At 47.3% G+C, this 13,561-nt stretch overlaps 1 protein-coding gene across 3 annotated transcripts in view; it reads left to right on the forward strand.

Moving 5' to 3' along the window:
• ERCC6L2 (ERCC excision repair 6 like 2) overlaps positions 1 to 13,561 on the forward strand; it is a 76,993-nt gene that overhangs the window by 42,416 nt on the left and 21,016 nt on the right. For all 3 annotated transcript variants that reach the window (XM_058168249.1, XM_058168248.1, XM_058168250.1), the window contains 4 exons: positions 1,611 to 1,706; positions 1,798 to 1,897; positions 3,800 to 3,952; positions 4,594 to 4,665. In XM_058168249.1, coding sequence (XP_058024232.1) covers positions 1,611 to 1,706; positions 1,798 to 1,897; positions 3,800 to 3,952; positions 4,594 to 4,665 — 421 coding nt within the window. The remainder of the gene's footprint in view (positions 1 to 1,610; positions 1,707 to 1,797; positions 1,898 to 3,799; positions 3,953 to 4,593; positions 4,666 to 13,561) is intronic.

Below are 13,561 nucleotides of genomic sequence, written 5' to 3' on the forward strand. Positions count from 1 at the left end.
CTACTGAACTACATATATTAACAGTTCTAGCCTGATGTTCAGTGATGAGAGATACTGAGAGTTGTAGTGCAGCAAATGGTTCTGTAGTATGATAGATAAGCAGTTTCCAAAAGCAATTTTGTCTTCTACTTCAGCTCTTGTCTCTATCCCCTGTTTTCTGTGATCAGTAGTTTTAATGCTGATTTATTTCGGGCAAGGTTTAAGTGGGAAACCAACTATTTCTCTGACTCCAGTTAACATTCTGCTTCAATCTTTTAGTAAGGACAGACATTTTAGCTTCAAGACAAATCAAATTGCTTTTTTAGTTCACTGATGATTTTGATTTCCTAAATCAAATACTTAATAGCTTATAGACTTTAGAACATAGCTACATAAAGTATTATATCAGGAAAAGTAACCACTGTTTTTGCAAAAGCTCATACAAAGTCTATCAGTGATTCAAAATTCTGTAAGAGATTTCTGCTGGTATCTATTTATAATTCTGATATTACTTTTTTGAGAGCATGAAATGATGAGAGGAAACCTTTAGTAAGAAGAGTAATCCTTTTTTGCCCATTAAAGCATAACAAGATTATTCAACTAAAAGATATGAGCCAAAGAAGAAAAACTCCATCATGTGTTTTTATAAAGTTTTTATAAATTATTTTAAATATGGTCTTCTAGATTTGCTCCAAAATTCTATTGCTTCAAAACATTTGTAAAGAAAAAAAAACCAGTATTCTGCTCTGATTTTAAAAAAGGAAAACCTATCACATGGTAATGTTACATTGACACATGCAATTTGATTCTTAGTTTCTACACTAAAGATTGTAAGGTATCTGAATGTGTCAATAAGATTTGTCAACAACAATAAACTTAGTTGTAGAGGTACTTACAAAAAAATGAAGGTTCTTTGAAACAGGTGATGAAAATCCAGTTCTCCTTTTAAGTGCATCACTGCTACCCATTCTGATACATTCCCTATGTCCTTGCTAAGTAATTTAATGTAAAATTATCATGCACCATAATTGCTTAGATGGTCTGTTTTTGTCTAATTTAAACATGATGGAAAGAAAGCATTGTATGAAAAATAGAAGATTAAGATAATTTTATTTCTTAAATTTTTATTGGTAACCAAAATGAGCATGGATTACATCTCCTGTTATCAAATGGAAGAATGATAGATTTGGTTAACTATGTGGCATAATATTTTTTCTTTAAGTAGAGTAATATATTTAATATAAATGTTAAGTTTTCTCCAAATAAGTGGGCAAAGAATGTTGTTGGGCAAGTTATACATCTTAAAGTTATTATGCTACTGTAAAATGGGCTAAGGTTTTCCCATCGGGATGTGAATTATGGAAGTTATTAGGTATCACTAGTACACGCAAATGGTTCTAGGGAAATCTTGATTGACTATGGAACTGCAGTGAGTTTGTGTATAATGAAGATCTACATTGTATTTTTGTTTAATTTTGTTTTGTAGCCATATTTTAATTACTGATAATTTTGAAACCATCATTAATTTGTAAAGAGGAAAACAATTAGAGCAGAAGTACTATATGGTATACATTGTTTTGTACTCTTGTATTTGTTTCTTACCCTTTATATGTCTTTTCTTTATCATTAAGGGCTGGTGGATTGGGTCTTAATTTTGTTGGTGCTAATATTGTTATACTGTTCGATCCAACATGGAATCCAGCTAATGATCTTCAAGCCATTGACAGGTATATTCTAATTGTTAAATTGTTAAAAAGTTTTCTTTCTATGTTTGGGAGGTTCATCTTTATTTTGATCTTGAAAATAATGCTTTTGCAGAGCATACAGAATTGGCCAGCGTAGAAATGTGAAAGTATTTCGGCTAATTTCTTTGGGGACTGTGGAAGAGATGATGTACTTACGACAGATTTACAAACAGGTAAAAGTTTTCATTATATTTGCAGTCATATTGGTTTCTTAATAAATTGCTATGACTTGCTCTGTTTGTTGGGGAAGGGAAGTCAATCAAATACAATTCAGTAATCTTTAGCTTGGTTTTATAGCTTTTGGATTAATTTAATTCTGATTCATAAAGTTAAGTGTTCCTGCGCTGGATATTATTAAGGAAAGCGAACTCTACCATTCACCCAAATGCATTTAATGAGGGAAAAAACAAATTTTATTTTATTACTGTATCCACAATCACAACATATTTGTTGGGACAGCCAAAGTGGCACAAAAGGTTATGGAATTTTAAGTCTCAACATTTCTTCAGCAGACAAGTCACAAAACTCAGGGAATGTTCAGGCTCTGAGGTCTTTAAAAATCCAAAGGATTTTTTTCCTGCTGCGCTTTATAGTGCTTGGTCAATGCTCATCTTGAATGTTTCATTTATCTGTAGAATAAAAGGGAGAGGAAGAAGTTATTTTGCTTCTTCTGAAATATTCTTGTAAAGTACAGGTAGGGATTACTTGATCTCACTGCTGACATCTCATCTAGGATATTTACTATTAACTGTTAAGGATTTAAGGGTGTCTATTCCTTCTTTCTCTTATTCTGCCTTCCAGTTCCTTTTCTGTTCCTCAGCTGACACCCTAAAATTCCATGCCTCAACCATAAATGTGATATATTCATGCAGTCTGAATTTTGATCCTTCTAAATCAGACCTCTGATATCCTCCAGGTATGCTGGATTTCAACGCTCATCATCTCCAAATAGTATAATCCATCACAGCTGGAGGGTGGACAGGCTGCTAGGGGTAGTTTCCAGTGCAGACCACAGAAAAGAAAACTGGAGAATAGTACCCATAGAAATGGGTACTATTGTGCTCACTAGGATTCAGGACTGGGAAAGAAGATCACAGTTATAGAAGTTCATATATCTAGAATGTACGCAATATCTGAATTTGTGAAATATAAAGCTCTTAAGTGATCCCACTTTACATGGTGGAGGGAGAATAATTTGGGAGATTTAAAGCTGTGTCATGGTTATACATTTTACTGGATAAGATTATGCTATGTTACTTTGATATTGGCCGGCGACCAATCTAAATATTTCCATATTTATGCAGTATATTTTAGATGCAATTGTTGAAGTTGGACTTCAGTAAAATGTATAGTAGAGATGCTATCTTTGCTGTCTTATATCAGAGGCAGGCAATGTATGATTCATCCGTTTCACCTGCTGCTTTACAAAGCTATTCCTCCCACAGAGCACCTTAGTTCAGAACCAGAGTGGAAGATGTGGGCTATTGCTCTAGCTGAGGACTGTCAAACTTGCGTCATCACATTATCACATGATGTATCGTGACTTCCCCCCCTTCACTAAACGGGGCATGGGCGTGGCCAGTGCATGATGCATCTGGCCCCCGGCCCACGAATTTATTCTAGAGTCTAGCCAAAGTGAAATGGTGATAGTACATTGGGACCAATTTCTTGGCATGTCTATGACCTAGCTCAAATAATGCCTACTTGAGAGTAAGCAAGTGAGCTTTATCTAGTATGTTAATATCATTTGCTATTCTAGCTAATGAATTATTGCAGAGATGAAGATGGTGATGATGATAATGATGCCCTGAACAGTATGTCTTTGTAACAAGTTTTTAATAGATTTATTAATTTCATATGTTATACAAAATAATAGGAAAGATCATGTCTGCCCTGTGCCATATGTTAATATTGTAGAACAATACCACATCCACCGGGGAAAGTAAAAATATATTATTTCCTTGTTGGAATATTCTGCTTGCTTTCCATAAACCTGTTTCGGTACTGTGCACGTTTGGAAATTCCGCTACATTACTGGCATGTGCATTTGAAACGTGTGTGTTGCTCTGTTTTAGCAACTGCATTGTGTAGCAATTGGAAGTAAAAACGCCAAGCGATATTTCAAGGCAGTTCAAGGATCAAGAGAGCATCAAGGAGAACTTTTTGGGATTCGTAATCTTTTCAAACTTCAAGACCATGGATCCTGTCTTACAAAAGAGATTCTAGAGGTGCTGTGCATTTATTTGGGCTTTCTGAATATTTTGATTTATCCACCCTGTTAGTTTTTTATGTTGCTGAATTAGAAAATTCAAAAGAATATTCACTATGATAAAATCACAAATTCTCATTGCTTGAAAATAGTCCAGTTTATTACAATAGCATTTTTCTATTCACTTAATTTTAACTGTATACTGATTTACCCTACTGGGAAATGTGAAAACATAATTCACATTTTATCTTTATCTTCATCTTTATGATTTGTTTGTTTTTTTGCTCAGGATGTCAGCCACTCAATCAGCCTCTCTTCTGGGACACTGTATTATATCTCCTTGTTTTATTTCTGCCAGATTTCTATTTTGGGTGGGTTATATTCCTTAGGGCTGTGGGGATTTATTCTTACATCAAACACTGAAATTAAAAAACTTAGGAAGTTCCTTTATATTGAGCTGGTACTTTGACAGTCTTTTCAGACCTTAGTAAATGTGCCAATTGATATTCCCTATTCCCATTTCTTGAGCACAAATTGAAGTCAGATTTCCTACATAGGAATAGAATGTTTATACTGTTAGTATACAATTTAGTGACATAGTCAGAATTTGTAGACCAACTAAGGGATTGACGTATTTAAAATTGTTTTGCTGTTTTATAGAGAGAAGGTCAAGTAGAAGCTGGTGTCATGACAGTTGCTACGTGGTTGAAAGAGGGATCCCGGCCTCATGAGGTAGAAATAATAAACAATATCATGAAACATTTTTTTGTAAATGTGATTTATAACATTTGCTTCTACAAATAAAATCTGAAGAAAACAGGAAGAATTAGAAAGAAGTATTAGGAATGTGAGGCCATTGATATTCTGAATTCAGTGCTTTTTGCTTGCATTATAATATACAAAGTTTATTTTCCAGTTCCTTTGACAGGTTTTGACTCTGATTCATGAAAAGGCAATGCTGAATAGATACGATCAGTGTGACATGGCACTGTAGAGCACAACTTAAGTGGCACTATTTATTTATTTATTTATTTATTTGATTTGATTTTTATACCGCCCTTCTCCCGAAGGACTCAGGGCGGTGTACAGGCATAATAAAACCGACAATACAATATACAAACTTAAAATACAATTTAAAAAACTTATTTTAAATTAGCCCAATGATTAAAATTTACCATACTAAAAAACCCCGTTTAAAATTAATAAATTTAAACATTAAAATCCCATTTTAAGCCAGCCCAGCGGATAAAAGATGAGTCTTGAGTTCGCGACGAAATGTCCGAAGGTCAGGTATTTGGCGAAACCCGGGGAAGCTCGTTCCAGAGTGTGGGAGCCCCACAGAGAAGGCCCTTCCTGGGGCCGCCAGCCGACATTGTTTGGCGGACGGCACCCTGAGAAGTCCCTCTCTATGGGAGCGTATGGGTCGGTGGGAGGCGTTTGGTAACAGCAGGCGGTCCCGTAAGTACCCAGGTCCTAAGCCATGGAGCGATTTAAAGGTCATAACCAACACCTTAAAGTGCACCCGAAGGCCACAGGCAGCCAGTGCAGTCTGCGCAGGAGCGGTGTTACATGGGAGCTACGCGTAGCTCCTCTATAACCAGCAGCTGCATTCTGACTAACTGAAGCCTCCGAGCGCACTTCAAGGGGAGCCCCATGTAGAGAGCATTACAGTAATCCAAGCGAGAGGTAACGAGCGATGAGTGACTGTGCATAAGGCATCCCGATCAAGGAAGGGGCGAACTGCGAACCAGGCGAACCTGGTGGAAGGCCCTCCTGGAGACGGCCAAATGGTCTTCAAACGACAGCCGATCATCCAGGAGGACACCCAAGTTGCGCACCCTATCCTTTGGGGCCAGTAACTCGCCTCCAACAGCCAGCGCGGCTGCAGCTGACTGAATCGGGTGCCGCATCCACAGCCACTCCGCCTTGGAGGATTAAGCTTGAGCCTGTTTCTCCCCATCCAGACCCGTACAGCTTCCAAACACCGGGACAGCACTTCAACAACTTCATTGGGGTGGTCCGGGTGGAAAAGTACAGCTGGGTGTCGTCAGCGTACTGCTGGTATCTCACCCGAAACCACTGATGATCTCACCCAGCGGCTTCATGTAGATGTTGAACAGCAGGGCGAGAGAATCGACCCCTGTGGGACCCCACAAGTGAGGCCCCTCGCGGTGACCTCTGCCCCCTGTCAACACCGTCTGCGACGGTCAGAGAGATAGGAGGAGAACCACCGATATACGGTGCCTCCCACTCCCAATCCCCCAACCGGGCGCAGCAGGATACCATGATCGATGGTATCGAACGCCGCTGAGAGGTCTAATAGGACCAGGGCAGAGGAATATCCCTGTCCCTGGCCTCAGAGATCATCCACCAATGCGACCAAAGCTGTCTCCGTGCTGTATCCGGGTCGGAAGCGGACTGGAGCAGGTCTAGATAGACATCTTCATCCAGGTGTTGGGGCAGCTGTCGCGCCACGGCACTCTCTACAACCTTCGCAACAAAGCGAAGGTTGGAACTGGGCGATAATTACCCAAAATAGCTGGGTCCAAGAGGGCTTCTTAAGGAGGGTCTCACCACCGCCTCTTTCAAGGCGGCAGGAAAACCCGTCCAACAAAGAAGCGTTGATAATCCTCTGGAGCCAGCCTCGTGTCACCGCCTGAGTGGCCAGTACCAGCCAGGAAGGACACGGGTCCAGTAAACATGTCGTGCCGTGAAGCCTCCCCAACAACCTGTCCACGTCCTCGGGAGCCACAGGGTCAAACTCATCCCAAATATGCTCAACAAGACGTGCCTCCTCTCCCTCGCTTGGATCATCCCAAATTCGGTCCAGACCGTCCCTCAGCTGAGCGATTTTATCGTATAGATAACCACTTTGATAATATAATTGCGCATGCGCCAAGATGGCGCGTTGAGGATCTTCGGCAGTGCGGTTGGTGGCCTTTCCGGGGGTCTGGGACCGAGAGGGGCTGTTTTTGGGCCCTCTCGGTCCCGGATCCTGCCGGGAGAACATCTGAAGCGGCGTTTGGGCTGGGGCTGACCGGGACCGGAGCCTCGGAACAGCTGATAGGCTCGGCGGTCTCGGCGGCTTCAGCTCCGGTGGCTTCCTCCGGCGGCTTCCTCGGCCTGTTTGGGGCGGCGTCTCCACGGCCGGCTTGGGGTGGTGGCCGCTCGGTGGGGGGCTTAGCTGCTTGGCGGCTCCCTCAGCGGCTCCCTCCGGAGCCTCGGAACAGCTGGTGGGCTCGGAGGCTTCGGCGGCTTCAGCGGCGTCCTCGATGCCTCCCATGGCCGGCCTGGGCCTGCGGTCGTTTGGCGGTGGGCTCGGCGGCCCTGTGGTGGCTCGGAGGCGGCGCGGCGGGGGCTCTGTGGTTCCCTCTATGGCTCCCTCGGCGGCTCGGCGGCTCCCTCGGTGTCTCCCTTGGCCTGCTTGGGATGGCGGCCGCGGCCGTGGCGGTCGCTGTATGACTTTCGGGTCTGGCGGCGGCGGCGGCGGCCTTCCCCCAGGGGCTAAGACTTTTTTCATCGATGCCGGAGAGGGCCTGGCCGGACTTCCTCCCCTCGGCTCTTGGCGTTTCTCTCGGCGTTTCCTCTGTCCTCTGGTGGGCCATGGCTGGGGTGATGGCCGCGGTGGTTGCGCCTGGCCCTCGGGCTCCGCCGGCGGTGGCAGCGGCGGCGGACGGCCTCCCCTACTCCCAGGGGCCGAGGACTTTCTATCAACGTTTGAGAACTTTTGAGAACTTTTCTCCATCATTTGCCAGAGACGAGGAGACAGGAGAAGATCGGTCGCTGAGTGGTAGCGCAGGGGGTCGGATGTGTCATCTGGAGGGTTCGGCCCGCTGAGGGAGGAGTTGGAGGCGAGGCTGGCCCTCTTTTAGACCCCCCTTTTTCTGACATCAAGGCCCAGATTGACTGTAACACCAAGGCCGTACGGACTGACTTGGAGGAGAATGGCTTGTCATCTGGACCTGGGAAAGTGGGGCCGTTTGGGTTTGGGGGTAGAATAACGGCCCCACGGAATCCTGGAAGTCCATGGTCCATCTCGCCAGCCAGGGAGTCTAGTCTTGCTGCAATGACATTTTGCCATCTTGACCGGCTTGGATGGACTGCTGACTGTACTGTATTTTTATTGATGCGAAGATTTTCAACTGCGGACCTTCTTGCCCTGCGAGATTCCCTCTCAGAGGTCTGGCCTCCACACTATCGAGGGCACATCTCGAGGACGGGTTTTGGAACCCGAGAGTTGGCATCGAAATCTAGGAGGCTTAGGGATTTTAATGAACTGTTTTAATCGTTTTTACCAGGGAGTTTTAAGGGAATTTTAAGGGGAGGAAACTGACGGGTTTGGTTCTGGGGGTGGATGGGCCCGTCAGGAAGGGGCTAGGTCCACCATGTGTTCGCGGTAACTTAATAGGTCCTGGGGTTATGGCGAGGTGTCGTTCCAGTTTGTCAGGGTCGAGCTATTATTACGGTAAGTGGGAGAGGCAGATATGACGGAAGGGGGCCACATCAGGTTTGGGGCTCGCCCTCGCTGTTTACGAGCGATTGCGTGCTCCGGCCCCCAGAAATTTCCCGTGACCAGTGGCCAGGATAATCGGGACCTGGGCCTCCGGCTGATGTTATGTAATGCCAGGTCCGCGTTAATAAAGCCCCTGATTTCAGATCTTATTCAGGAAGGGACCGCGGACGTTATGGGCGTTACGGAGACCTGGTTGGGCACGAAGGGGGTTCCCCTAGTGGAGATGTGCCCACCAGGCTTCCGAGCATTCCATCAGCCGAGGCCCAGGGTAGGGGTGGAGGGTGGCGGTTATCATCAAGGAGAGTCTGGAGCCGAGGAGACCACTGTGCCTCAGATAGCTGGGTGTGAATCCTCTTCGTGAAGTGGGGTCGAGAACTCAGGTGGGCTTGTTGATCACGCACTGGCTCCTTGCTGCGTGACTACAGCCCTGCCTGAGTTGTTGGAGTTGCTGGCGGGTTGGCAGTTGAGACCCCAGACTGCTGGTCATGGGGATTTCAATTTGCCATCAGCGGCGTAGCATCCTCAACAGCTCAGGAGTTCATGGCTTCCATGACGGCCATGGACCTGATTCAGTTAATTGACGGCCCTACCCACGCCGGGGAGGTACCCTAGACCTGATTTTTATCTCTGGCCAGTGGTTTAATGATCTGGTTTTAAATGATTTAGTTGTGGAACCTTTGTCATGGTCAGATCATTTTCCTTCGTCTAGACTTTCTGACCGCTACCCACCATCGCAGGGAGACGGAACCAATGCGTTGGTTCCGTCCCAGGCGCCTGATGGACCCGGAGGGGTTCCTGACGGAGCTTGGGCCGTTTCCCGAACACCTGTCCCACGACTCGACTGAAGAGCTAGTTGCGGCCTGGGAACGGGCCGCGGCTGGAGCTTTGGACCGTGTCGTGCCTTTGCGGCCTCTGACCCGGCGTCGGTCTCAACCAGCTCCTTGGTTCTCCGAGGAGCTGAGGGAGATGAAGCGCCGGAGAAGACGCCTAGAGAGTGCCTGGAGATCCAGCCGCTCTGAGGCTGACCGGACACTAGTTAGGTCCTATAGTAGGACCTACCTAGTGGCAATGAGGGTTGCGAAGCGTTCCTACGTTTCCTCCCTCATTGCGTCGGCAGATAACCGCCCGGCCGCCCTGTTTCGGGTGACCCGCTCGCTCCTCCAACAGGAGGGGCGGGAGGACCCCCTACAAGGGCGTGCCGAGGAGTTTAACGGTTATCTATACGACAAAATCGTTCAGCTTCGGGACGGATTGGATCAAAATTGGGTAGATCCAGGCGAGGGTTCCGAGGCCCGTCTTGTTGAGGTGGTTTGGGATGACTTTGATCCTGTGACTCCCGAGGACATGGACAGGTTGCTGGGCAGGCTGAACGCCACCACATGTTTACTGGATCCGTGCCCCTCCTGGTTAGTACTGGCTACTCAGGAGGTGACACGAGGCTGGCTCCAGGGGATTACAAATGCTTCTCTGCGGGAGGGGGTCTTTCCCGCGGCCTTGAAAGAGGCTGTGGTGAGACCCTCCTCAAGAAGCCTTCCTGGACCCAGCTGTTTTAGGAACTATCGCCAGTCTCCAATCTTCGCCACGGCGAAGGTTGTAGAGAGTGTGGTGGCATGTCAGCTACCCCAGTACCTGGATGAAGCTGTCTATCTAGACCTGCTCCAGTCCGGCTTCCGGCCCGGATACAGTACGGAGACAGCTTTGGTCGCTGGTGGATGATCTCTGGAGGGCCAGGGATAGGGGTTACTCCTCTGCCCTGGTCCTATTAGACCTCTCAGCGGCTTTTGATACCATCGACCATGGTATCCTGCTGCGCCCGGTTGGAGGGGTTGGGAGTGGAGGCACCGCTTATCGGTGGTTCTCCTCCTACCTCTCTGATCGGACGCAGACGGTGTTGACAGGGGGCAGAGATCGACCCAAGGTGCCTCATGTGTGGGGTGCCGCAGGGTCGATTCTCTCACCCCTCCTGTTCAACATCTATATGAAGCCGCTGGGTGAGATCATCAGTGGCTTTGGGGTGAGATACCAACTGTACGCTGATGACACCCAGCTGTACTTTTCCACCCCGGGCCACCCCAGTGAAGCTGTCGAAGTGTTGTCCCGGTGTCTGGAAGCCGTACGGGTCTGGATGGGGAGGAACAGGCTCAAACTTAATCCCTCCAAGACGGAGTGGCTGTGGATGCCTGCACCTCGGTACAGTCAGCTGCAGATGTGGCTGTCTGTCGGGGGTGAATCATTGGCCCCGATGGAGAAGGTACGCAACTTGGGCGTGCTCCTGGATGGCGGTTGTCCTTTGAAGACCATTTGGCGACCGTCTCCAGGAGAGCATTTTATCAGGTTCGCCTGATCCGCCAGTTCGCCCTTCCTGGACCGGGATGCCTTATGCACAGTCACTCATGCCCTTGTTACCTCTCGCCTGGACTACTGCAATGCTCTCTACATGGGGCTCCCTTGAAGAGCACCGGAGACTTCAGCTAGTTCAGAATGCGGCTGCGCGGGTTATTGAGGGCGTCTCGGGCTCCCACATAACACCTATCCTGCGCAGACTGCACTGGCTACCTGTTGTTTTCGGGTGCGCTTCAAGGTATTGGTTACCACCTTTAAAGCGCTCCATGGCTTAGGACCGGGCTATCTACGGGACCGCCTACTGCCGGCTTCTATCTCCCATCGTCGATGCGCTCCCACAGAGGGACTCCTCAGGGTGCCGTCAGCCAAACAGTGTCGACTGGCGGCCCCAGGAGGGCCTTCTCTGTGGGAGCTCCACCCTGTGGAACGAACTTCCCTCGGACTTCGACAATTACCTGACCTTAGGACCTTTCGCGAACTTAAAACTTATTTATTTCATATGGCTGGACTAGCCTGATTTTTATTTTTATTGGATGGGTTTTTAAAATTGTGTTATTTTACAGGGGAGTATGTTTTTTAGCGTTTTGGGCATTTAAATTAGTTTTTTAAGGGTTGTGTGTATTTATATTTTATCTGCCTGTTCACCGCCCTGAGTCCTTCGGGAGAAGGGCGGTATACAAATTAAAATATTATTATTATTATTATTATTATTATTACTAAACTCCTCGGCTCGTCCCTGCAAAGGGTCATCCTGCACCTCCTGATGTAGGAGGGAGCGGGTCACCCGAAACAGGGCGGCCGGGCGGTTATCTGCCGACGCAATGAGGGTGGAGGCGTAGGAGCGCCTCGCTTCCCTCATTGCCACTAGGTAGGTCCTAGAATAGGTCCTAACTAGTGTCCGATCAGCTTCGGAGCGACTGGACCTCCAGGTGCTCTCTAGGCGTCTTCTCCGGCGTTTCATCTCCCTCAGCCCCTCGGAGAACCAAGGGGCCGGACGAGATCTACGCCGGGTCAGAGGCCGCAAAGGCGCGACACGGTCCAGGGCCCCGGCCGTGGCCCGCTCCCAGGCCACGACCAGTTCCTCAGTCGTGCCGTGGGCCAGATCCTCAGGGAATGGCCCAAGCTCCGCCTGGAACCTCTCAGGGTCCATCAGGCGCCTGGGACGGAACCACCGTATAGGTTCCGTCTCCCTGCGGTGGTGAATGGCGGTTCGGAAGTCTAGGCGAAGGAGAAAATGATCCGACCATGACATTGGTTCTGTTACTAAATCGTCTAATACCAGATCATTTAACCACTGTCCAGAGATATAAATCAGATCCAGCATGCCTCCCCCCGTGTGTGTAGGGCCATCATTTACTCGAATCAGGTCCAAGGCCGTCATGGAAGCCTGGAACTCCCGAGCTGCCGTCGATGACAAGCCAACTGATGGCAAGTTGAAATCCCCCATGACTATAAGTCTGGGGGTCTCAACCGCCACAGCAGCCAGTACCTCCAACAGCTCGGGCAGGGCTGTGGTCACGCAGCAAGGAGCCAGGTACGCGATCAACAAGCCCAACTGATTCCTATGGCCCCACCTCACATAGAGGGATTCACAGCCGGCAATCTGAGGAACAGTGGCCTCCCTCGGCTCTAGATCTTCCTTAATAACAACCGCCACCCCCCCACCCCTACCTTGGGCCCTCGGCTGATGAAATGCTCGGAAACCTGGAGGGCACAACTCAACAAGGGGCACCCCCCCCTCCGGGCCCAACCAGGTCTCCGTAATGCCCATAAGGTCCGCGGACTCCCCCTGAATAAGATCGCAGATCAGGGGAGCTTTATTAGCCACGGACCGGGCATTACATAACATCAACCGAAGATCCAAGCTCTGAGGATCATGGCCTCCTGAGGAACGGGTAGGAACTGAGGGGCCGGAGCACGTGATCGCCTTCAGACATCGAACACGTGCTCCCAGGTCTCGATACGCCCCCCCCCTCCGCCATATCTGCCTCTCCCACTAACCACACAGATGGAACCACAATTGTCATCTGGAACATCACCCTCCCCCGAAACCTTCGGACCTATTAACCCTCCGCCGCAAACACGCGCAGTGACTGGCCCCACCCTCGGCGGGCTACCCCCAATACCAGCTAGCTAATACAGAGACATCTTATAACAAAACATTTATTAATGTACAGCCAGTTAAAATGGTTCTTAAAAGTTAAATAACAAAGGGTGAAGCTTTTGATGTAATTATGGAGCTAGTGTAATAAACTGTGCATTTGGTTTTTTGTCTTTTACTGTCTTAATATCATTATTGTGCTTCAGTTCAAGAGCAGGAGAACATTTTCCCCCACTACTAACATTCAGAATTCAGAACGTTCAGTCTAGTAATAGAAGTGAGAATTCATAATGATATACTGGCAGCAAGTTGCACAAGTAGTTCCATGAAATATAGAGGGTCTGATATATGATTCCTATTAGAAATAATAACAACTTTCAAGAGCTGTACCATGAGAACATTTACAAAGTTTATCTGAAGTAATTCCCTTGACTTTAGAGTTTATGTTCTTTATATTTGGAGTCAAGGGAATTATTTATATTTTGTTATTTTCAAAGGCTTCATTCTAAGAGGAAGCCTAGTACAGCTGATAATTAAGGTATGATAAGTATATTTAGCAACTATACCAAGTTAATATACCCTAATATAGAGAATGTGGAGATTAGTTAAATGAGTGCATTAAAATATTTATACCATATATTCCACTGTTTTTGCAATATATTTCCTTAAAA

Source organism: Ahaetulla prasina, chromosome 2, assembly GCF_028640845.1.
Source record: "Ahaetulla prasina isolate Xishuangbanna chromosome 2, ASM2864084v1, whole genome shotgun sequence".
Taxonomy (NCBI): Eukaryota; Metazoa; Chordata; class Lepidosauria; order Squamata; family Colubridae; genus Ahaetulla; species Ahaetulla prasina.